General features: G+C 49.4%; 1 protein-coding gene across 1 annotated transcript in view; it reads left to right on the forward strand.

The window, feature by feature from the left end:
• The window catches only part of VPS37C (VPS37C subunit of ESCRT-I), a 29,088-nt gene that overhangs the window by 1,668 nt on the left and 4,859 nt on the right, over positions 1–22,561 (forward strand). Inside the window, exon 2 of the mRNA XM_079930427.1 lies at positions 20,155–20,253. Within this exon, the coding sequence (XP_079786553.1) occupies positions 20,161–20,253 (93 nt within the window). The 5' untranslated portion in view covers positions 20,155–20,160. The remainder of the gene's footprint in view (positions 1–20,154; positions 20,254–22,561) is intronic.

Below are 22,561 nucleotides of genomic sequence, written 5' to 3' on the forward strand. Positions count from 1 at the left end.
ATAGTAGAGATGTTAGGTAGGGTGCTACAGCCAGTAAATGGCCAAGTTGGGATTTAACCCATCAGTCTTATTTCCAAGCTAATGTATTTGCTGGATGTTAAGAATCATCTGTGATGCTTGTTAGAGATACAGAGCCTCACCTCTGGATATTCTTGCTTAGATTCTGGAGAGAGACCCAGGAGTTTGTGTGTTTTTTTTGTTTGTTTTTTTTTTTCGGTACGCGGGCTTCTCACCGCTGTGGCCTCTCCCGCCGCGGAGCACAGGCTTCGGACGCACAGGCCCAGCGGCCATGGCCCACGGGCCCAGCTGCTCCGCGGCACGTGAGATCCTCCCGGACCGGGGCACGAACCCGCGTCCCCTGCATCGGCAGGCGGACTCCCAACCATTGCGCCACCAGGGAAGCCCAGGAGTTTGTATTTTTAACACTTGCACTGGGTGATTCTTACTGTAAGGCAAGTCTGGGAAGCACTGCCTTAAGGAGTTTGTAGATTTGCTGAGCTTGGAAGTGAAATTATTTCTAAGGCTTCTTGTTATTTTTTTGCTTATTGCTGTGTAATTTGCTAATCTGCCGTTAAAAGGGCATTGGGGTAGCTCGCTGTATGAATCATCTCTTGAACACTGTTGGCCAGTCCTAGTAGGGTTTTTCCAGACTGACCTAATCAGATCAGCAAAGACCTTGTTTTAATCCGATTGGATCTCTGTTCGGAAATTCTTTTAGTTTCTCCTCAGAGTCTGGAGTTTTCAGAAGGTTCCAGTTCATTCCTGGATAGTTGCCCCTTGACAGAGAGATCTCTGTAAAGGCAAAGGTCTGTGAGCTTTTGGGAGCTTTAAAGGCATGTTTATTTAGCAGGTGTTTCCTCCACTGCATTTCTCTCCCCTTCACTGGTTTATGTCAAAGGCTTGAGCAAATACCAAACAGCTTTGTTTATTGTGATTTAGCTGGGGCTGACAAGTGGAGTCCCTGGGGCTTAGGATGGGCCAGACAGGGGAGGAGAGGGGACACTGAACCATGGAAGTCAAACGGATAACCCAGGTCAGTTATGCCTAGCCTTGAAGACATGTTAAGTACTGCTAATTTATCTGCTCCCTCCTGGGCAGAATTAGAAGTAGTGAAAGAGGCAAAGTCAGCATTATGCTGTTACTTTATTCTTCCTCTGTCCAGTGAACACTGATTTCTAATTTAATTTCTTTGTAAACAGAGGATGTACTTTGTATGCTTTGAACCGTTTTAATTTACTGTTCCATATATAAACATTTTGGGGTGTTATGTTCTTTTGATGAATTGGCCTCCTTTATCATGAAATGACCCTTTTAATCCCTGATAGTGTTCTTTGCTCTGAAATCTACTTTGTCTTGTTTTAATATAGCCAATCCAACTTAAAAAAAATTTAGTGCTAATGGATTGATATCCAGAATATTTGAAGAATTCCTACAACAGTGAAAATACAAACAACCTGATTAAAGTGGGCAAAGGACTTGAATAGACATTTCTCCAAAGAAGGTATACAGATGGCCAGTAAGCACATGAAGATACTCAACATCACTAGTCATTAGGGAAATGTGAGCCAAAATGACAATGAAATACCACTTCACACCCATTAGAATAACTCTTGTTAAAAAAACCCAAAAAACACCAGAGGTATTGGCAAAGATGTGGAGAAATTGGAACCCTTATTTATATTACTGGTGGGAATGTAAAGTGTGCAGCTGCTGTGGAAAACAGTATGGCAATTCCTCAAAAAATTAAAGATAGAATTACCGTATGATCTAGCAATTCCAGTTCTGGGTGTATACCCTAAAGAAGTATAAGCAGAGACTCAAACATATATTTGTGCACCAATGTTTCTGGCAGCATTATTCACGATAACCAAAAGGTAGAAGCAACCCAAGGGTCCACTGACAGATGAATGGATAAACAAAATGTGATACATGCATACAATAGAATATTATTCAGCTTTAAAAAGGAAGGAAATTTTTGACAACATGGATGAAAATTGAAGAAATAATGCTAAGTGAAACAAGTCAGTCACAAAAGCATAAATATTGCATGATTCCTCTTATATAAGGTTCCTAGAGTAGTTAAATTTATAGAGACAGGAAGAGTGATGGTTGCCCAAGGCTGGGGGAAGGGAGGAACGGAAGTTAATGTTTAATGGGTACAAAGTTTCAGTCTGGGATAATGAAAAAGTTCTGGAGGTGGATGGTGGTGATGGTTGTACAACAGTGTGAAGGTATTTAATGTCACAAAACTGTACACTTAAAATGTTTAAAATGGTAAATTTTATGTATGTTTTACCACAATTAAATTGATAGGGATTTAAAAAAATTAGTGCGGTGTATCTCTTTACATCTATTTACTTTTGGACTATTTGTGTCTTTATTTTTAAAGTGGGTTTCTTGTAGGCAGCATATAGATGAGTTTTGCATTTTGTGAAATCCAGTCTTAAAAATTCTGCCTTTTAATTGGGATGTTTAGACCATTTACATTTAATGTGATTATTAGTGTAGTTGGGTTTAACTCTCAAGGTCCTTCTACTCCACCGTCTTGCTCCAGGTAATATGTTTTAATTTAACATGAGCGTGTCACTTGGGCTGTTTCCTTTGCAATTCCCTCTGACAGCTGTGCTCTGAGTCCAAGATGTGCTCTGAGTCTACTTGTTGGGTAGACATCCTGTCAGAGGTTCCTCGGTGGGGTGCAGTGCCTGAGGGGCAGGCCTTGAATCTGAGACACATGGGATGCTGGGCGCTGGGCCCTGGTGGGCTCCATCTCTGCTCTAGAGCGCAGTGTATGGGGGATCTGCTTGCATCCGGGGCCCAGGTTACGTCTCCTACCCAGGTTTGCATCTGAAGGGTTAACGACTCTAGCTGGGTTTAACTTTATCATCTTGCTGCTTGTTTTCAATCTGTTCCATGTTCTTTCTTCCCATGTCCCTTTTTTCCTGACCTCCCTGGGACTGAGCTGTTTTTATGATTCCATTTTATTTCCTTTGTTAGTTTATTAGCTGTAACTGTAACGGTTTTTTTTTTTTTTAAGTGGTTGCTTGGGAATTCCCTGGCGGTCCAGTGGTTAGGACTCGGCACTTTCACTGCTGTGACTCGGGTTCAATCCCTGGACGGGGAACTAAGATCTGGCAAGCTGTGTGGTGCAGCCAAAAAAATAAATAAATAAAAAGAAAAGAAAAAGAAAAAGAGTGGTTGCTTTAAGATTTGTAGTGCACATCTTTTTTTTTCCTTCACTTTATTGCGCTTCACTTTATTGCGCTTTGCAGATACTGTGTTGTTTTTTTTTTTTCCCATAAATTAGAGGTCTGTGGCAATCCCACATCAAACAAATCTGTTGGCACCACTTTTCCAACAGCATTTGCTCACTCATTTCATGTCTCTGTGTCACATTTCGGTAGTTCTCGCAATATTTCAAAGTTTTCCATTTTTATTATATTTGTCATGGTGATCTGTGGTCAGTGATTTTTGATGTTACTACTGCAAAAGATTATGACTCACTGAAGGCTCAGATGATGGTTAGCATTTTTTTAGCAATAAAGCATTTTTAATTAAAATTATCTATTTGTTATATAATATCGGCCGCTATTCTTGATCACTTCAGGCAGGAGAGGAATTCTTTTTCTTTTAACGTCTTTATTGGAGTATAATTGCTTTACAATGGTGTGTTAGTTTCTGCTGTATAACAAAGTGAATCTGCTATATGTGTACATATATCCCCATATCTCTTCCCTCTTGCATCTCCCTCCCACATAGTATGCATCTTTAACCTGTCACAGTCTATCCTCAAGTGATCTTGTACAGCACTTTACACTAACAATAGTATACTCTCATTTCCTCCCTCCTGGCCTTTATGCTGTTGTTGTCACACGTTTCACTTCTATGTGTGTTATAAATCCTGCAATACATTATTACTGTTTTTGCTTTAAACAGTGAATTATTTTGTAAAGAGATTAAAAAGAAAGGAAAAGCTCTTTTATATTTACTTTTTAATATATATTACAGTTTATCATTTCCAGTGCTCTTTATTCCTCTCTGTAGATCCAGATTTCCACTTCGTTTTACATTCCTTCTGAATTGAGGACTTTTAAAAAACATTTCTTATTCTGCTGGTCTGTTGGTAATGAATTCTTTTAGCTTTTGGATGTCTGAGAAAGTCTTTATTTTGTCTTTGTTTTTGAAAGATATTTTTCCTGAATATAGAATTCTAAGTCAGTTATTTTTCTTTCAGCATTCTAAGATGTGGTTCCAGTGTCTTCTGTCTTACATTGTTCTATGAGTAATCTGCTGTTGTTCTTATTTTTTTTTCTTCTATTCTTATGTGTCTTTTTTCCTTATGGCTACTTTTCTTTTATTACTGGTTTTAAACAATTTAATTATGATGTGCCCTGGTGTAGTTTTCATATTTCTTGTGCTTGGGTTAATTGAGTTTTTGGATCTGTGGGTTTAAAACTTTCATCAGATTTGAAAACTTTTCAGCTAGTAATTTGTCAGGTATTTTCTCTATTCTCCTCTCTCTCTTCTTTGGGGACTCCAGTTACATGTATTTTAGGATGCTTAAAGTTGCTCCACAGCTCTCTGATTCTCAATTTATTTTTTCCCCCATCTTTTTTTTTTTTTTTTAAATTTGTGGTTGTTTTGCGTAGTTTCTATTGCTCTGTATTTAAGTTCAATGATCTTTTCTTCTTTAGTGTCTAATCTGTGGTTATTTCCATCTGGTATACTTTTTATCTCAGACATTTGTAGTTTCCATTTCTAGAAGTTTGATTTGGGTCTTTTTTATATTTTCTATGTCTCAACTTAACATTCTCAATCTTCTTTAGCATCTTGAATATATGGAATATGGTTGTAGTAACCATTTTAGTGTCCTTGTCTGCTAATTTTCTTATCTGTATTTTTGAGTTTGTTTTACTGATTGATTTTTTTCCTCATTATGGATCATATTTTCTTGCTTCTTCGTATGTCTGGTAATTTTTGATTGGATGTCAGATGTTGCGAATTTTACCCTGTTGGGTGCTGAATATTTTTGCCTTTTTATAAATATTCTTGGCATTGTTTTGGGACACTGTTAAGTTACTTGGAAACAGTTTGATCCTTTGATGCCTCACTGTTAAGCTTTGTTAGCTGGGACCAGACCAGCCTTTAGACCAGGGTTAATTTTACCCACTACCAAGGCACTACCCTTTTCAGTGCTCTACTGATGTCCTGTGAGTTAGGAAGTATTTCCACTCTGGTGAGTGGGGACACAGATTAGTCTTGGCTCAGTTTGAGGCCCAAGGATTGTTCCCTCTAATCCTGACCAGTACTGTAAACACTCAGAAGAAAACTGGAGGGGGACTCCCTGCAGATTTCCAGAGTTCACGGTGTAGCTCTCTCCTCTCTGGTATTTGACCCTGTGAACTCTGGCTACCTTGGCCTCCCTAGATTCCCAACTCTCTCTTCCCAACTTGGGGAGACTATCAGGCTCTGCCTTGGGTACCCCGTCCTTGTGCCATGGCCTGAAAACTCTCTCTAGACAGTAAGTTGGGGCAATTGCAGAGCTCACCTCATTTGCTCCCTGCTCCCGTCCCCCGCTCCCACCCAGGAATCCATCCTCTGCTGCTAGATATCCAATGTCTGAAAACTGTTGTTTCATTTATCTTTTCTCGTTTGTAGTTGTTTGAGGCAGGAGAGTAAATCTGGTCCCTGTTGCTCTAAGTTTGCCCAAAAGTGGAGGTTCCCGTGCAGTCAGCACTTGCTGAGCACCTCGCTAGGCATTGACCTCGGTGCTGGGATGCAGACATGAGTGAGACGTGCACTGGGCCCTTGGGGAGCTCCCAGTCTTGCTGGAGAAACATGCTGATTCCTAGGTAGTAATTGCTGTGTGGTACTTACAGGGCACAATGGGAGGGCAGGACGAAGTCTTTGGGAGAAGGAGCAAGGAATGCTTCCCAGAGAGCTGATGGTGAAGGATCAGCAGGCATTTTCAAATTAGAGAAGGTGTAGGAAAGAAATTTTAGGCAGAGGGAATTGTAAGAGCAAAGGCAGGGCAGCAGAGCTGGGAACTCCCAGAGGGCAGGATCCTTGTTGTATTGATCTTTATAGATGTGGAATACTTGTCAGGTGATTGGAAGCATGTTGTTCGTTCTGGGAATAGGTAGAACAGAGAGTCAGGATGAAGTCTGCAGCCTGTGGGGGAGAGGAGGGAGGTCTAGCTGGAAGGAGAGGCTCGGGGTCTGCTGGTGCAGGGCCTTGTAGGCCAAGCCAAGGAGCACAAGATTTTGAACATGATCCTAAACACTGGTTTTTTTTTGTTTGTTTGTTTTTTGGCTTCACCAGGTCTTAGTTGCAGCACGCGGGATCTTTCGTTGCGGCATGGGCTCTTCGTTGGGGCGCGCGGGCTCCTCTTTGGTTGTGGTGCGTGGGCTCCAGAGCACATAGGCTCTGTAGTTGAGGCATGTGAGCTCAGTTGCGGTGCGTGGGCTTGGTTGCCCAGTGGCATGTGGGATCTTAGTTCCCTGACCAGGAATTGGACCCGTGTCCCCTGCATTGGAAGGTGGATTCTTAACCACTGGACCGCCAGTGAAGTCCCAAACACTGGGTTTTTTTTAAAAAAAGTTTTCAGCAGGGTGCAAGAGCTCTGATCGACTGCGTTCTCTGGAGGTTACTGGGGGATGTGGAAGAGGGCTGGAGAGGGCTGAGTCTGCTAGAACCAGGCAGGCAGCTGCTGGGGAGGCTGGCTTGTGGTGGACGTTCTGCACCAGGATGGAAACGAGTCCAGAGCTGAGTGCGGCCGCTGGTACGGCATTGCCACCTCTAGCCTGTTTGACGATAGCCTTTGTATAGATTCCTGCCTGAGTCCAGAGTAGACCTGAGGAGGCTCAGACCTGGTTTCTCTTTTTCTGTGGCTACACTGTTGCCCCCAACACACCTGCCTGCCTCTGCTGGAGCCAGAAGTTCGTAGGGTCAGGCATCGCTGGCAGGGGTAGGGTCCGGAGCTGCCCCACTTTATACTAGCCTAGGATGGCCCCAGATCAGCAAGAAAACAGAGTCTCATCATCTCGGACTTTGAACAGACACGCTTGAGTGACCCCGTACAGACTCCTGTTATTTGTCCTGAGTGTGTCTTTGGCTTGACCTTAATCTTGATCCTTCCTTAAGGATGGTTGAACCTATGTGGTCAGCTTGATCTGCAGATTAGAAAGCGTGGGGTGGGGTGGAGGACTGACAGCTGCAGTGTGAGATCCCTTCTGAGTCACCTCAACAGTTGGGATGGAGGAGAAACAGATGGAAGTTCAGTGGGAAGAAGCTGAGGATGGTTTTCTTCTCAAGTCAGAGCCAGGGACCAGACAACGAGGACGCTTCTCTGAGTGGCCGGGTTGTGCTTTACTGTCAGGAAGTTTCAGGAACAGGCTGCTTGTTAGATGACCTGTTTCTTGGCCATCGTCTTGATTGAAGCTGAATGCTGTTGATCAGAGTTACATCCAGCCATCTGAGTTCCGTCGCTCTGTTGACTGATGTGGTCTCTGGAGGAATCTTAAGTTTTCTGTCCTTAGTGTCCACGTGGGAGGGGCTTGAGTTGCAGAGGTAGGAATGGGCTGAGTGTGTGAGCTTAGCCATGGTGATGAGAATCATGACCCTTTATTGAGCCCAGCCTGAGAGCCGGGCATTAGACTTCCTGGGCACTAACTCATTTCATCCTTATAAAAGTCCTCTGTTACTGACGAGACCGACGTATGGAGAGATTAAGTAAGCTGCCTTTGCCCTTTCTTGCTTGTCTCCCAAAGACTCGTCCTGCCCTGTGCTCTGTGAGTCCACGTGGCATTTACTACGCAGAGCCCTCCTTCCCTCCCCCTTCGCCCTGCTGGTGAGGCATCACTGCTGGAGGAGGGGGGCTTGGGCAGGGTGTGGGGCGGGGAGTGTTGGGATTAGCAGGGGTGAGGGGTTAGGGCAGTGATTTTCCAGCTGCCTTCTGGCAAGGTGCCTCGGGGGCCCCCTTGAGGTCAAGGGGAAGACTGAGCTGGGAGAGTAGGGCTCTCCCCCTGCCCCTTCGCCCAGAGCATGGTCTCTGTGATCTGTTCCGTGCGCTGGGGGTTTGAAAAAGTTTCGGAAAGCAACAGGAGTGGGCACACCAGGCAAGTGGGAAAAGAGGATGGCGGCGGCACGTCCTGACAGCATGGCAGGCTGTGCTTAGATGGCTCCCAGCTGGAGGGTCAGGGTGGGGGAGATAAGCAGAAGAGGGAGGGAGGGAAGGAGGGAAGAGATGGCTAGCTTCAGGGAAGGTTGGAGGGAGGTGGAAGCAGTGTTTTAAAAACAATGAATCCAGAGGTGCCTGGCATATTAGAGGTGGGGAGACCCACTTGGAGTTTGTGGAAGGGCCGGGATGGAGGCACCTAAAAGACATTGGAACAGCGACTAGATAAAACCTGGTGGTGGACGTCAGAGGTGAGGAAGACGGCCTGGAGAGTTAGAAGTTAGGGTGAGAAGCTGGAGGATGCTGATGGAAGTGGAGGTTGGGAGGGGAGTCTAGTTTGAGGAGAAAAAAGTGCCCCCTGCACTTGGCCCAGTAAACAGCTCATCATTCCTGGGTCTTCTCACTTGGGGGCCTGCCTCTGGGAAAAGAGGTGTCAGATGGAGTTATTCAGTGAACGCAAGGAGGATTCGCTCATGTAAATATCAATGTAAAGATGATACTTTCCTTCCAAAAACCTTGTCCTGAGAGATTGTACATCCCTCCTGTAGATGGGCCCCCTTTATATTCGTGGACCTTCGTTCAGATTGGTGTGGAGCCCGTTTCAGAAAGCCACACCCTCTGCTTCCCTCTGGGACCTGTTCTTTCAGAGTCCTCCCCCACGAGCCTAACTGGGTGCCTGGCAGGGTTGTCAGGCAGCATTTTACAACAGTAAGTTTTGTAAAGGTGTGAGAATGTATGAATCGATGCTACCTAGCGCTTGCTTGGTGGTTTTCCTAGCACCTCCAGAAGGTTTCATGTTTATTTCTTGTTAAGTCCTCATAACCAGCCCATGAGGTTGGTAGAGATAGTCCCATTCTACCAATCAGAAGCAGAATTAGGAGGCTGAATAACTTGCCCAAGGTCACGTAGCTAGTAAAAGGTCAAGCTGGGGTTTGAATCCAGAATATTGGACTCTCAAGCCCTGAACTCTTTCCACTGCTTTTCACACTGTCTTAACTGTTCAGCATTGGGGGCTATGGAGGGCGCTCTGACTCCCAACCCCAGAAATTCCTTAGAAAGAATGAAAACTAAAGAAGTCTCCCTCCTGGAGCATACACACCAACTTTTCAGATTGTTGCGGCAGGTTAATTCGACGGTGCTTTGGGCCAGGTGAGAAGCGCAAGATGGTTGGTTTGCTTTTATCAACTCCTGTGGGAAGTTAGGTGACTGAAGGCCTGGTTACTTGATCGCGTGGCTGGAATCATCCTGGGAAAAGAAAAATAGATCAGGTCAACACGTATTTCCTCATTACGCAGCAGGCTTAGAAAGGTTTCTGAGGCAACCACAGGTGTTTCTGACGAGAGGGGTGGGATGGGGCCAGTTCCCTATAACATGTGCAGATTGAACTGTGCAGGTTGCTATGGTAACAGCTTCTTATGCTACCATAGGGAGACGTGGGAAACTTACAAGAAACCAAAGGCCTTTGCAACTCTTCTTGCAGTGTGATTTCAGGCTTGAAGTAGCCGGCAAGGAAAGGTTGGCTGGTAACTGAGAGGAAGGGAGTAATTGGAGCCAGTGCTTTAGCTCCTGGTGGAGTCAGGAAAATGGAAGCGCCTGGCTCAGTCACAGTTCTGTGTCATGGTTCAGAGGTAGCGGTCATTTTGCTTGACTCAATATTGAGCCCCGGGGGTGTCAGGAGTCGCCTCTAATCATCGGATTGCCCCCCCCTCCAGGAGGCAGAATAATTAATACTTGTTTAGGGCGCAGGAGCTTGCAAAGCTCTCTCAGGGCCGTTTGCTCGTCCCAGGCACACACGCGATCCCCAAGGTGGGATTATCATCATGGTGCCCATTTTCCCGATGAGGAAACTGAAGTTAAGGGACTTGATCAAGGTCACACAGCTAAAAAACTGAGGAGCCAAAACGCAAACCCAGGGCGTCAGTCCTCAAATTCTGTGCGTTTCTACTCTGCACCCAGCCAGGAGAGAGCTGGCACTAATTGTTTAGGCAGAAGCAAGGGACAAGGGGCACTGCAAGGCATCTCTAGGACTGGCACACCTTAACTCTGATCTGAGCACCCTCACACTTAGAAAATGCTGCGTTTTGCTTTCAGTCTTTACTTTCTTTTTTTTTTTTCTGAGTTTATCCTTGCATAGGATCTGATATCAGTTGAAACTATTTGTTGTTGAGCTGAACCGTCCCGGGAGAGATCCCTGTTGAGCAAGAGCCGTCAGTACCTTGCTTTCTTTTCCACCTGTTGAGGTCAGATCTGGGGGGCTGTCCTGAGGTGAGCGCTCGCCAGCATCCTCTCCCCACTGGGACATTGTGCAGCCTCCCCCTCGGGGAGTGGTGAGGAATGGCACGGCTCTGGCCTGGATCCACTAGGGGTAGTGTAGTCGCCTCTGGGCCTCACTATCTTCCACTAGATCGTGTTCGCCGTGTCCGAGGTATGTGGAGCTCGATTTCTTCAAGATAGGGTAGTGGAAAGAAGTCGAGGCCAAGAGACGGAAGCAGCAGGGGCCGGTGGCTGGAGACTTCGCATCCCCTCCCAGCGGCGTGTGGCTTCCTAAGGCCCAGGGGCTGCACCTGGAAGCTGCCTCCTTGGTTCTGGCTGGCGCTGCTCTAGCTATGTCAGGCCCCGCACAGTGCTCTGTGACAGAAGGTGGGCTCCAGGACACCTGAGAAATGTCTGTCACCTCCCCCCTCCCCTCCCCCCCACCCCTCCTGTAGAATCTCTCCTCCTCGCATGTGTCTCTCATGGAGGGTATGGTGTTGATTTCAGGTGACAAACCACAGCCCACCCTGTGTTTGTTACAACTTTGAATTGGTGACTGAAATTTAAAAGTGGGGCGATGTCGCAGTGATCTGGATTTCTAGCCTCCCTTGGAGACCCGGCAGGTCTGGCAACGCTGGACCCCCCCTCCTACCTGCAGGAGGTGCCCGTGCTTTCAGGAGACACGGTGTCTGACATGCCTGCCTGGCCTGTGTGGGCATCTGGGTTTGTGACCTCTGTGGAGGTGAAAGCTGCAGAGGAGACAAAAGAAAGGTAGGAAGGAAGGAAGGAAGAAAAGAAAGAAGAAGAGAAAGAAGGAAAGAAAGAAGGAAAGGAAAATAAAAAGAAATGGGAAGGAAATCTCAAAAAGAGGGGATATGTGTCTACGTATACCTGATTCGCTTTGCTGTACAGCAGAAACTAACAACATTGTAAAGCAACTATACGCCAGTAAAAATTAATAAATAAAAAAAAAAGAAAAGCAAGTTTTTTTCCCAGGGGTTGTTAGGAAACGGTGATGCATTTTCTCTTCTTGGTGGAGGGAACGCAGATTAACACCTGCTCGTTTCCCATCTCGTCCCGGTCTCATCTCCTTAGAGTGGGTGGTGTCGCCCCGCAAAGAGCTGTCGTCGCTATACCTGTGCATGCCGTGCAGCTGCCTCCTCTTCTCAGCTGTCCTCACCCCGTCTCCGGCCTTGAGCATCTGCAGTAGCTCCCACGACGGCCCGGCTGTCACCTGCCCCTGACCTTCTGATTCCTGTCCCAGCACGAATGGCTCCAGTGATGAGGACCTGTGGGCTTCTCACGCCCCCAGCCCTCCGAGCTGACCCCCTCCCCACTTCTCACTCTGCTCTCACCTGGATTCACCATGATTTGTTGTGAAGTGTTTCATTTTTTGAAACCAAACTGAGTTCCTAGAGAGCTAGCTTCAGTTTTTACATAAGGCTGTGTCTGGCACATAGTCAGGAGTCAGTAAATGTTTATTTCCATCCCTCTGCTCCTATTTATCCTTCCTCCCTTTATCTGGGGCCTTGTCCTGTTCTTGGTATATAGTAATTGCTCATTAAATGTTTATTCAGTGAAGCAGGAAGAAATGAATGAAGGCTGAAACAGTAGAAGCAGCCCCGTCCTCAAGTCCCTGTGTCTTGCCCACCAGCTGACTGCCTCGTTCTCTCCCTGCCTCTGGCTGTTTTTCTGCAAGCATTACCCTGCGCTGTCTATGTGCTGGCCTCTGCTGGGCCCTGGAAATACAAAGGTGAACGAGAATTCTCCTTGCCTTCAAGGGGCTTGCCTCTCCTCACTTCAACTCTTCTCCCCTGGGGCAGACCTCGGGTACCACCCGAGAAGTACCCATCATCCTCCTGGGCACCGTGGTAACTGGGAGGGGATCTAGCTCAGGGCCTGAGTGCCCAGGGCTGAGGTCGTTGGACTTGTCAGGCCTCCAGAAACAAAAGTGTATGGACTCTGCGTCCCTAAATAGCTTCGCAGTAACCCCCCAGTTCTCTATACTTGGTGGCATCCCTGGTGGTCGTGGCCACTTTTAGAAGCTCTGGTTTGGATTTTTTCTGCCACCTTGGATGATCCAGAAGCAGAACACTGACGGCAACAGATGCCCAGACTTGGGGGGCACCTCCTTTATGGGCCTTGGGCAGAATATTGTCCTGTTCTCACTGCCCCCAGCCCCCCAACCTGTTTTTCAAATTAGGAGAAGTGCTTGTTGCTCTCAGCCTCGGGCCTCATCCTTGGGTGACGCAGGATCAGGTGATGTCTGTGAACTTCTGAAAGAAAGGCACCGGTAACGTCCAGTGGTGGACAGTGCTGTGATAAATCTTGTAAGATGGAACTTGCCCGCTCCTCGGGCCTGAGATGTTGTCAGCGGGCACAGATGTGAGCCACCTCCACCCGGGAGGCAGGCACCGAGGAGGGCCCAGGCGATCCGTGACTTGCACGGGTTTGTAATCTCTGCATCTTGGATGACCTTATAACTAAATTCTACCCTTATCGCTCCCCTGTGTCATTTGTGAGATCAAAATACCGGAGATGGGAAGGGACGCTGGCCTCCGGTCGTTCGACCCCAGCAGTGTGTAGGACCTTGGGCAATACAGCCGTTTATAGGACCTTGGGCGATACCCTTACTGTTTCTCTCTGGCTTTCATTTCATCGCTGAAGTAGGGGTGATTATGCCCTGTGTTCACTTTACTTACTAGGCTGATTATATAAATTAATGGGAGAGTTTGCAAAGAGGGCTTTGAGCTGTGGGACCATCAGGGTCCCATTTGACAAGTAAGGAAAATTGAGTGGGGCCCATTTGGGTGCGGGATCCTGAGCACACCTATTCCAGAAGAAATGGGGACGGGTGGCTCTTCCACATGCCAGCAGCCTCTCGTGGAGCGGTGTGAGTGGAGGTGGCTGGGTGGGCAGAGCCTGGTGGAAGGAGCAGTGGCCGGGTCAGGGCTCCTAGCTCTGGTGTTCCCTCTCTTGTCTCCATAGGCAAGTTACATGCCACTCTACCTTAATTTCACCAACTGTGAAATGGGCATCGTAGAATTGAGAGGGATGTTGAGTTAGAAACCAGAAAAGGTGGAATAAGAAGAAAAGCACTACAGCCCACAGCCCACCATGGCCGAGTACATTTCACCTGAAAACTCGCTATGTGGAAAGAGGTCCGCTTCCAGTAGTATCGAGGACTTCGGAATATGCAGGCTGACCTCGAGAGTTCATTCTAATGACCTGCATGAAATGAAGGTATTTCATACCTGAAGTTCTTGAGGCATTTCAAACATGCGTGGCCTGCTTTGAAGTCTGCAATGAAAGGGAATTGACACAGGAGAGACGCTTTTTATGACCACAGGGCTGAGATGGTCTTTCTTCTTTCTGTATTTGAGAGCAGCGCTCTTTCCCAATCAGGGAATGGCAGAGATAGTCATCCCCGAAGGGTGAGGAATGCCAGGTTCAAGGCTTTGGCGCATACCAGCAGAATGGAATCCTCTTCCCTGGCCAGGGGGCCTGATCCAGGGAGATCGTGGTCTAATTAGGGGAGCTGTGGGTTTCATTCCTTGCCCTTTTGGGGTGAGTTCTTGCTGTCTAAAAGACACATGATTGTCCAGATCACCAGGTTGATAGATGTTTCAGGGATTTTTGCCGTGAGGAGTTTATTTTTTTCTAAGCAACAGTTTGTTTCTTTTCTTTCTTTTTTTAAAAAAAATATTTATGTATTTATTTATTTATTGGCTGTGTCGGGTCTTCGTTGCGGCTCGTGGGATCTTTCATTGTGGTGCACGGGCTTAGTTGCCCCGCAGCATGTGGGATCTTAGTTTCTGGACCAGGGATCAAACTGTCATCCCCTGCATTGCAAGACCGATTCTTAACCACTGGACCACCAGGGAAGTCCCACCACGAGAAGTTTAAAGCCATCAAACAGAACCAGGTGTGGGGCTTCGGCTGGCAGAGGAACGTTATCATTTGGGCCGGTGGTTGGAGGGGAAGGCATCTCAGGGGGCCGTGTGTAGTGGTACAGGGGGTCACACACTTCAGGACACCCTGGAATCACCCTTGCTTATTTATTTCTTGATTGGCCACCATTCTTTATTGAACACAGGGAAGTCTCCTTTCTTGCTAAATATCTACAGTGACTTAGTACCAGACTTTGATGAGTTACATCCTTGCCTCTGCTCCTGTCCTTGTGGAAGCAGCAGCCTCACACAGGTTTCAGCAACATCAGGGACTTTGTGTGACCTGGGACTCTCAGGCCCAGGGGGAAGGCTGGGCGGCTTTGTCTTCACAGACTCACCTGCGGACGCCCACATGCACTACAAGTTCAAGAAGGATGGACGTGCCCACGGGACACATAGAGGCATCAGTACTACCCTTTGGTCAGCCCCATTAGTACAACAATTCAGTGTGTTGTAAAATACTTGAAAGTTCTATGAAGATTTTTTTTTGGTGACTTTAATCAGAACATTTCCCTTTTGCGGGGGCGGGGGGGAAGTGGCTAGTGAAGGCAAGCCCGTCTGGAAGCCAGGCCCCTCGGGGCTGCAGGGTGGGTCCTACATCAGCACCTCCTGTGCAGTCAGATGAGCTCCCTGGGCCTTCTGGGCTGAGAGGCCCAGCGTAGGCCCCCTCGGCCTCTCCCTGCCTCGGCCTCTCCCTGCCACGGCCGGCGTGCAGCGCGGCTCTCCTGGTCTGCTCGGAGCCTGACGTGGCGGGTGTGCTCGTCGTGTGGGTCTCCCTGTGCAGGTGGCAGAGCTTGGGCTGTCCTCTCCAGACCGTAGCCCCCACGTTCTGCTGGTCGGTCTGGACACTGTGCTGGCCTCACGTGGTGGCGCTCAATGTCAGGCCGTAGGCATCTGAACGGTAGTGCGTGTGGGGTCCTGGCGGAGACTTGGTAGAAACGGCACAGGGGGACTGAGCCCCCGATTCTCATCCTGCCTCGCAGGGACTCGTTGACAAATCCCTTCCTCTCCGGGGTCTCTGCTTTTCCTCTGTCAGATGAGGCTACACCCGCCTGAGTGCCCTCAGAGAGGAAGGGGCAAGAGGACGACAGATGCTAAGCTAGCTGGACACAGGTAGCTCAGTAAAAAGGAAAACTTCATTAAAAGTTAAATTAGTTAAATTATTATGCGGAGTGAAATAAGTCAGGCAGAGAAAGACAAGTACTGTATGATTTCACTTATGTGTGGAATCTAAAAAACAAATGAACAGGCATAGCAAAACAGAAACAGAGACATGGATACGGAGAACAAACAGGTGGTTACCAGAGGCGGGGGTGTGTTGCGGGGAGGAGAGAAATAGGTGAGGGAGACTAAGAGGTACAGACTTGCCGTTGCAAAATAAATGAGTCAACGAGTATCAGATGTACAGTGTGGGAAATATAGTCAATAACTAAGTAATATCTTTGTATGGTGACTGAGTGTAACTAGACTTACCCTGTTGATCTTTTTGAAATGCACGGAAATGAATTACTGTGTTGTGTAATAGGACTAACAGTGTTGTAGGTCAGTTATATTCAAAAACAAACAAACATACAAATAAACTCATAGAAAAAGAGATTCGTGGTTACTAGGGCAGGGGGTGGGGGAGGGGGAATTGAATGAAGGCAGACACAAAGCACAGACTTCCCATTGTAAGATAAGTAAGTACTAGGGATGATAAATAGATCATGATAAATATAATTTATAACAATTTTATAGATTTTCACTTATAAAAATGTAATTTATAATAGAGGCAACATAAGTATAATTAGCACTGTATGTTATATATGAAAGTTGTTGAGAGAAAATCCTAAGAGTTCTCATCACACACACAAATTTTTTTTTTTTTTTTTTTTTTTTTTTGCGGTACACGGGCCTCTCACCGCTGTGGCCTCTCCCGTCGCGGAGCACAGGCTCCGGAGGCTCAGGCTCAGCGGCCATGGCCCACGGGCCCAGCCGCTCCGCGGCATGTGGGATCTTCCCGGACCGGGGCACAAACCCGTGTCTCCTGCATCGGCAGGCGGACTCTCAACCACTGCGCCACCAGGGAAGCCCACACACACAAATTTTTTTCCTATTTTTAAAATTTTATATCTGTAGGAGGTAATGGATGGTCATCGTTTCATGATGTATGCAAGTCAAATCATTATGCTGTACACCTTAAACTCATACAGTGCCGTGTGTCAATTATATCTCAATAAAACTGGAAAGGAAGGAAGGAAGGAAGGAAGCTGAGAAGCTTCCTGGACTAGTTAAGGCACTGCCAATTCCTGGCCTGGTGACCTTGGGCACCTCTCAGGGCCTCGTCTGTGAGGTTGGATAATAGCGAGACTCACTGTGTAACGTGGGTTTGAGGGTCCTGGTAATGGCAAAGACCTACGTAGTGCTCACTGCGTTCCAGGTACCGCCGTTTTACAGGTGGAGAAACTGAGGCACAAACAGATTAAATAACACACCTAGTAAGTGGCAGAACCAGGCTTCAAATCCAGGCAGTCTGGCTCCAGAGTCCATTCTCCTAACATCTAGGCCAGTGGTTCTCAAAGTGTGTTCCAGGGACCCCTGGGGGTGTATCTCTGAGACCCTGTCTGGCCACCTATGAGGTCAGAACAGTTTCCACAACCTAAGACGTTATTTTCCTTTTTACTCTCTTTCTCAAATGAGTACAAGGGGAGTTTTCAGAGGGTTCACGACACGACATCCTTCTGATGGCTGGTGTGTGTGCTTTCATACTGTGTTTTAAAAATCTCTCACTTTTAATTTCGATACATATATCAATAGCTAAAATCCACAGAAGTGAAAACTCTTTGGGGTCCTCCGTAATGTTAGGAATGACAGGTGTCCTAAGACCAAAAGGTGTGCCTTTGGCTCTCGAGGTTGCGCTGCCTTAAAGGTGGTCTCATCCAGCATGGATGTGGTAAATGGTTGGGGAGAGTTGGGGCCCGTCCTGGGGAACTGCAGCTCTATGTGGGGCTCTCCCACTGGGTGTGTGGTGGGCACGTCTGGACCTCCTGGGGCCCTCGCGGATGGCACTGCTGACGGTGCCGTTTGTGTGCGGCCAGCCAGCTGCCCACCCTGGAGCTTCCATCCTCAGTCCAGGGGTGTCTCTGTGCTCAGCCCTGACTGTGGGAAGGAGCAGACACCCTTCTGTGGCAGATCCCGCTCTGGGTGGAGCCAGGATGGGTGCCGTTGAGGCCCAGCAAGTTTGGGCTGTGTTGGAGGCCTCAGTAACAAATCAGTGACTTCTGTGGTGTTGGATCCTTTTGCCAGCATTGTTCTAGGCCAGGCCTCACGCTGGCCAGAGCTTTGCCTGTGTTGACTGTGGCACGAACCCATTTTACAGATGAGGAGGCTGAGGCTCAGGGTGGGTCCACCGTGCAGGGCCCCACAATGGCAAGTGGCAGGGCCCAGGACTCAGATGAGGTGAGTCTGATCGAGTCCAGGCCCCTGATGTTCCAGGTCTTCAGCATGTTTCTCCGTTCCTCCTGTGTGTCCAACTCGTGGTGGACTCACTGGGTTTGCAGTGTAATAGGGTGGGCCTCCCCATTTCTGCTCCTTCCCCGGGCCCCTGCAGTCTGCCGTGCCTCTGACCCAATCTTTAGCCCAAGGGTTTTGGGAGCAGCAGAGTGAGGTGTAGACAGAGTGCAGAATTTTGACTCTGCCATTTGTAACCTTTCTGATCCCCACCTGCCAGTGGGACGGTGCTGCCCCCTCGCAGGAGTAGGAGAGACAGCACGTGTAAAACTCACGCTGCGATGCTCAGTAACCAGTGGCCTCCGTTTCACATGACTAGCAGCGAGCTGTCGTCTTTCTCAGAATCTGGCCCCGGATCAGCTGCATCGGCGTCTCTGGGAGAGCTTCTGGATTTCTGGGCCCGACTCTGGCCTACGACACAGGGCTCTGAGGGTGGGGCTGGGGCACCTGCATTCTCAGCAAGTGTCCCCCCAGGTTTAGGTGCCCATCGAAGCTTGGCATTCCTTGTCTTGGAGGTTGGGGGGCGACATTCAGCCCTCAGTAGGTAAAAGAAAGTGGGGGTGACCCTGTTTGGGTAGCTCTTTATCAGTAGGGTGACCATGGAATTTGTTGTCTAAACCGGGACACTTTTTATTTTATTTTTTTTGGCCATGCCGTGCGGTAGGTGGGATCTTTGTTCCCCAACCAGAGATTGAACTCACACCCCCAGCAGTGGAAGCGAGGAGTCTTAGCCACTGGACCACCAGGGAAGTCCTGGGACACTTTTGAGCGTGAAAAGGGGCACCTTTTATAGCTACACCGGGACATGAGGGGTAAACCCGGACCCTCCTGACAAATGGGGTCGTGTGGGCTCTGTTTATTGGTTTCTCCTTTATCTTTCTGCCGCCCTGAGATGCCTTCCCTTACTAGTCCAGACGAGGAAGCAGGCCTGGAGCTCACCTCTGGCTGCACAGTCATAACCCTGGGCCTCGATTCCACGGTGGCCCCTCGGCCCAGTCGTCACTCCCGCTGAGCCCTGGCGCCAGGGGTGGGGGCTCCGGGTTTCTGTAGTGTTGGCATCTTCGGAAGATTGACAGAGCCTCTGTGATGAGAAATGAGGACTATAAGACACACATCTAGAAAAGATAAAAGCATGAAAGGAGAAGATCCTGTCAGTAGAAGGGAAGCGAGTCCTGGTGCTTCCTCTTCTCGCTGGGGCTCCATCCTGGGGCCTGCTTGTGACCCCTGTGTCACACAGACATCAATCGATGTTCCTCTGGGCAGAGCGACAGGGAGAGGACTGCTGAAACCAGGTCTTCTGTCAAAGCAGGCGTCCCATTCAGGTCGGTCGATTTCTTTTCCTTCTGATGGCTGTAGGGCCAACTTGGTGGTGATTTTTTTGTCCTTCTCTGACAAGGGCACGCATGTGACAGTCTGGTTTTTTAAAAATAAATTTATTTATTTATTTTTGGCTGCATCGGGTCTTCATTGCTGCGCACGGGCCTTTCTCTAGTTGTGGCGAGCGAGGGCTACTCTTTGTTGCGGTGCACGGGCTTCTCATTGCCGTGGCTTCTCTTGTCACGGAGCACGGGCTCTAGGTGCGCAGGCTCAGTAGTTGTGGCGCGCGGGCTTAGTTGCTCTGTGGCATGTGGGATCTTCCCGGACCAGGGTTCGAACCCGTGTCCCCTGCGTTGGCAGGCGGATTCTTAACCACTGCGCCACCAGGGAAGTTCTGACAGTCTGTTTTGTGGCACGTGGAGTGGATGGCTGTTGCAGAGAATGCTTGAGGGAAACCCAAGGTGGTTGGTGCACGCTAAACATAACCGGCAGGGAGGCTCCTGAGCCTGTGGTGTTAAAGCCAGCAAAGCCCCCATGTGGAGGGTGGGTGTATTTAGGGTTCAGGCAGGAGTGGACACCTCCCAGAGTGTGTGCTGGCCTCAGGGCTCACAGGCGGCCTTGGGCCGAGTTTAGTCTCTGCCCCTGGCTGTCAGCCTCCCTCCTCCTGCCTCTCCTGTCTGCTCCTTGGGGAGCTTCATCTGGCACTGCCGGGAATCATGGTTTTGCCTCTGACTGCCCAGTGCCTCCGTGTAGCCTGCTGTTCGTGGTCTGGGTGGAGGAGCAGCTTCTCGGTCTCCCTGGGGACGGGGGTGGTTGGGGGGCCGGACTCTGACCCTCCTTGGTCCTCCCTGTGGACTGGAGGCATCGTTGGGAAACTCCAGTTGGTCCTTTGACAGACGATGAATATGGGCTTGGGGGTCCCTTCCCCCTGAGCAGTCCCTTCCTCACTTCAGTGTCGTTCTGTGCTCCCAGGGAAAGATGGAGACCCTGAAAGACAAGACCCTGGAGGAGCTGGAGGAGATGCAGAATGACCCGGCGGCCATCGAGCGGCTGGCCCAAGACTTCCCTGAGGTAGAGGAGGGCTGTCACGGGGCCAAGGATAGCAGATGGGACTGAGGCCCTTCTTTTTTAATTTAATTTTATTAATTTTTATTGGAGTATAGTTTTTACAATGCTTTACAATGTTGTGTTAGTTTCTGCTATACAGCAAAGTGAATCAGCTATACATAGACATATATCCCATCTTTTTTGGATTTCCTTCCCGTTTAGGTCACCACAAAGCATTGAGTAGAATTCCCTGTGATATACAGTAGGTTCTCATTAGTTATCTTTTTTTTTTTTTTGCGGTATGCGGGCCTCTCACCGTTGCAGCCTCTCCCGTTGCGGAGCACAGGCTCCGGACGCGCAGGCTCAGCGGCCATGGCTCACGGGCCCAGCCGCTCCACGGCATGTGGGATCTTCCCGGACCGGGGCACGAACCCATGTCCCCTGCATCGGCAGGCGGACTCTCAACCACTGCGCCACCAGGAAAGCCCCTAGTTATCTATTTTATACATAGTGGTGTGTATACGTCAGTCCCAGTCTCCCAATTCGTCCCAGCCCTGAGGCCCTTCTTAAGGACACTGGCTTGTTGGGGGTTTGGGCCAAGTTTATCTGCCTGTTCTGTGGCCTTCACCCTGGCCAGGCTGAGGAGCCCCTGGGGTCTCAGTCTAGTTCCTGGGGCCTCTGGGAGTTGCGGGGGTGCAGTGCCAGGAAGTCCAGGGCCCCCGCGCCAACTCTGGCACCTGGTGCCTTCCGGGACCCGCATGCCCCAGGAGCCCCCACACTGTGGCTCCAGCCTGGATTTGGAGGTGGTTCTAAAAGCACTGGTGCCGTTTCGTAACCGCCTCTCCCCAACCGCCTGGCCTGGCCCTGTGTCTGCAGGAGGAGCCGTTCTGGGGCTGGGATTAGGCTCATCTCCTGTTTAATCCCTTCCCTATCATAACAGACACCAAACCGTCTCACTTCCTAATCGTGGTCCTCACGGGAATAAAACAACCCTTCTGAACGTGCAGAGGTTTACACTTTATAAAGGGCTCTGCCCGCCTTTTCCGGCGCCTTGACCCCGTGACTCCCCTGCGAGGTCGGAAAGGTCAGGTGACCAGATGTGGCCACAGAGCTGGACGTGCCCACGGTCCAGCCTGTCCGCGGCTCTGCACGCTGCCGCCTCCGCCCCCGATGCTTGGGAGACACGGACACAAATAATGCCAAGCTCGTTGGTTGGCCTTTGGAATGTGTTTCCATTTTTGCTGATGACAAGGGAAAAATGAAGGAGGGCAAGCTCCCTAGACTTTCAAAAGCCCTTGGACTAGGTTCCTAGCACGGGCTATAAGATGGTAATTGAGTCACCATGGGATTGTGAGGGGAGATGGGAGCTCTTTGAGTTTGGGATGTGGACTTTGCTGAGAGAAAAGAGTAGGGGACCTCTCTCCATGTGGAAGAGTGTGAATATCGGGGTCTTTTGATGGGGTGCTTGAACTGTCTTATTGACCGATCAGGGGCTTCCTAGGGAACCCCTAATGGAGAAAGATTTGGGGGAGGCTCTGGGGAAAGGGGGCAGAAACGGGTAGGACCAGGTTTAGGGGAAGATGACACGGCATAGATTTACTGGTTAAGATCCAGGGAAAAGGCAGTGGAGGTATACAGAGGACATGTCCACTGAGGATCTGGGGCCCCGTAAGGGGCAGCTGAGCAGAGGGCTTCAGGCCCCCCGCTCTGTGTCAGACACATAAGAAAAGAAAAGCTCTCCCGGCTGATGAAAGTGAGACTGGAACTCCGCAGTGCGGGCGTCCCTGAGTCAGGGTGCTTGCTCAGTGGTTCCAGAGGGTATTGGTGGCAGCAAGGCAGACAGCCCAGGAGTGGGGGCAGACCTGAGAGGCCGTGGCCAGGCCCCATGACTTCTGGTAGCCGTGGCGTCTCTCTTTCCAGTCTGGAGCAGGGGAGCAGGCTCCAGGCCCACCACAGAGCGCAGCGCTCGAGGCCCTGTGGCTGGGGACCAGCAGGATGGCAGCCCCCGGAAGCCCCCTCCTCCAGGACGCCCATGGCCTTCCTGCGTCTGACTGGGGACGAGCCAGTCAGGCTTGGCTCGCCATGTGCCCACCGTGGTGGAGAAGCTGCCCAGTGGCTCCCGCGTGGAAGCTGGTCTTGCCAAGCTGTGCTCTGAGCCCTGCTGTGGGTGCTGGTGCCACTGGTGCTGCTGGCGTCCCCGTTCCCTCAGGGGTGTGGGTCTGACTCTCTGCCCTCCTGTCAGTAAAGAGGACCCCCTGACAAATGGACAGGGCTTCAGGTGAGAGCAGGTCTGGGAAGGGTTCCCGAGGCTGCCGCCTCACCGGCTGGTGAC

The sequence above is a fragment of the Stenella coeruleoalba genome (genome assembly GCF_951394435.1).
Source record: "Stenella coeruleoalba genome assembly, chromosome: 8".
Taxonomy (NCBI): domain Eukaryota; kingdom Metazoa; phylum Chordata; class Mammalia; order Artiodactyla; family Delphinidae; genus Stenella; species Stenella coeruleoalba.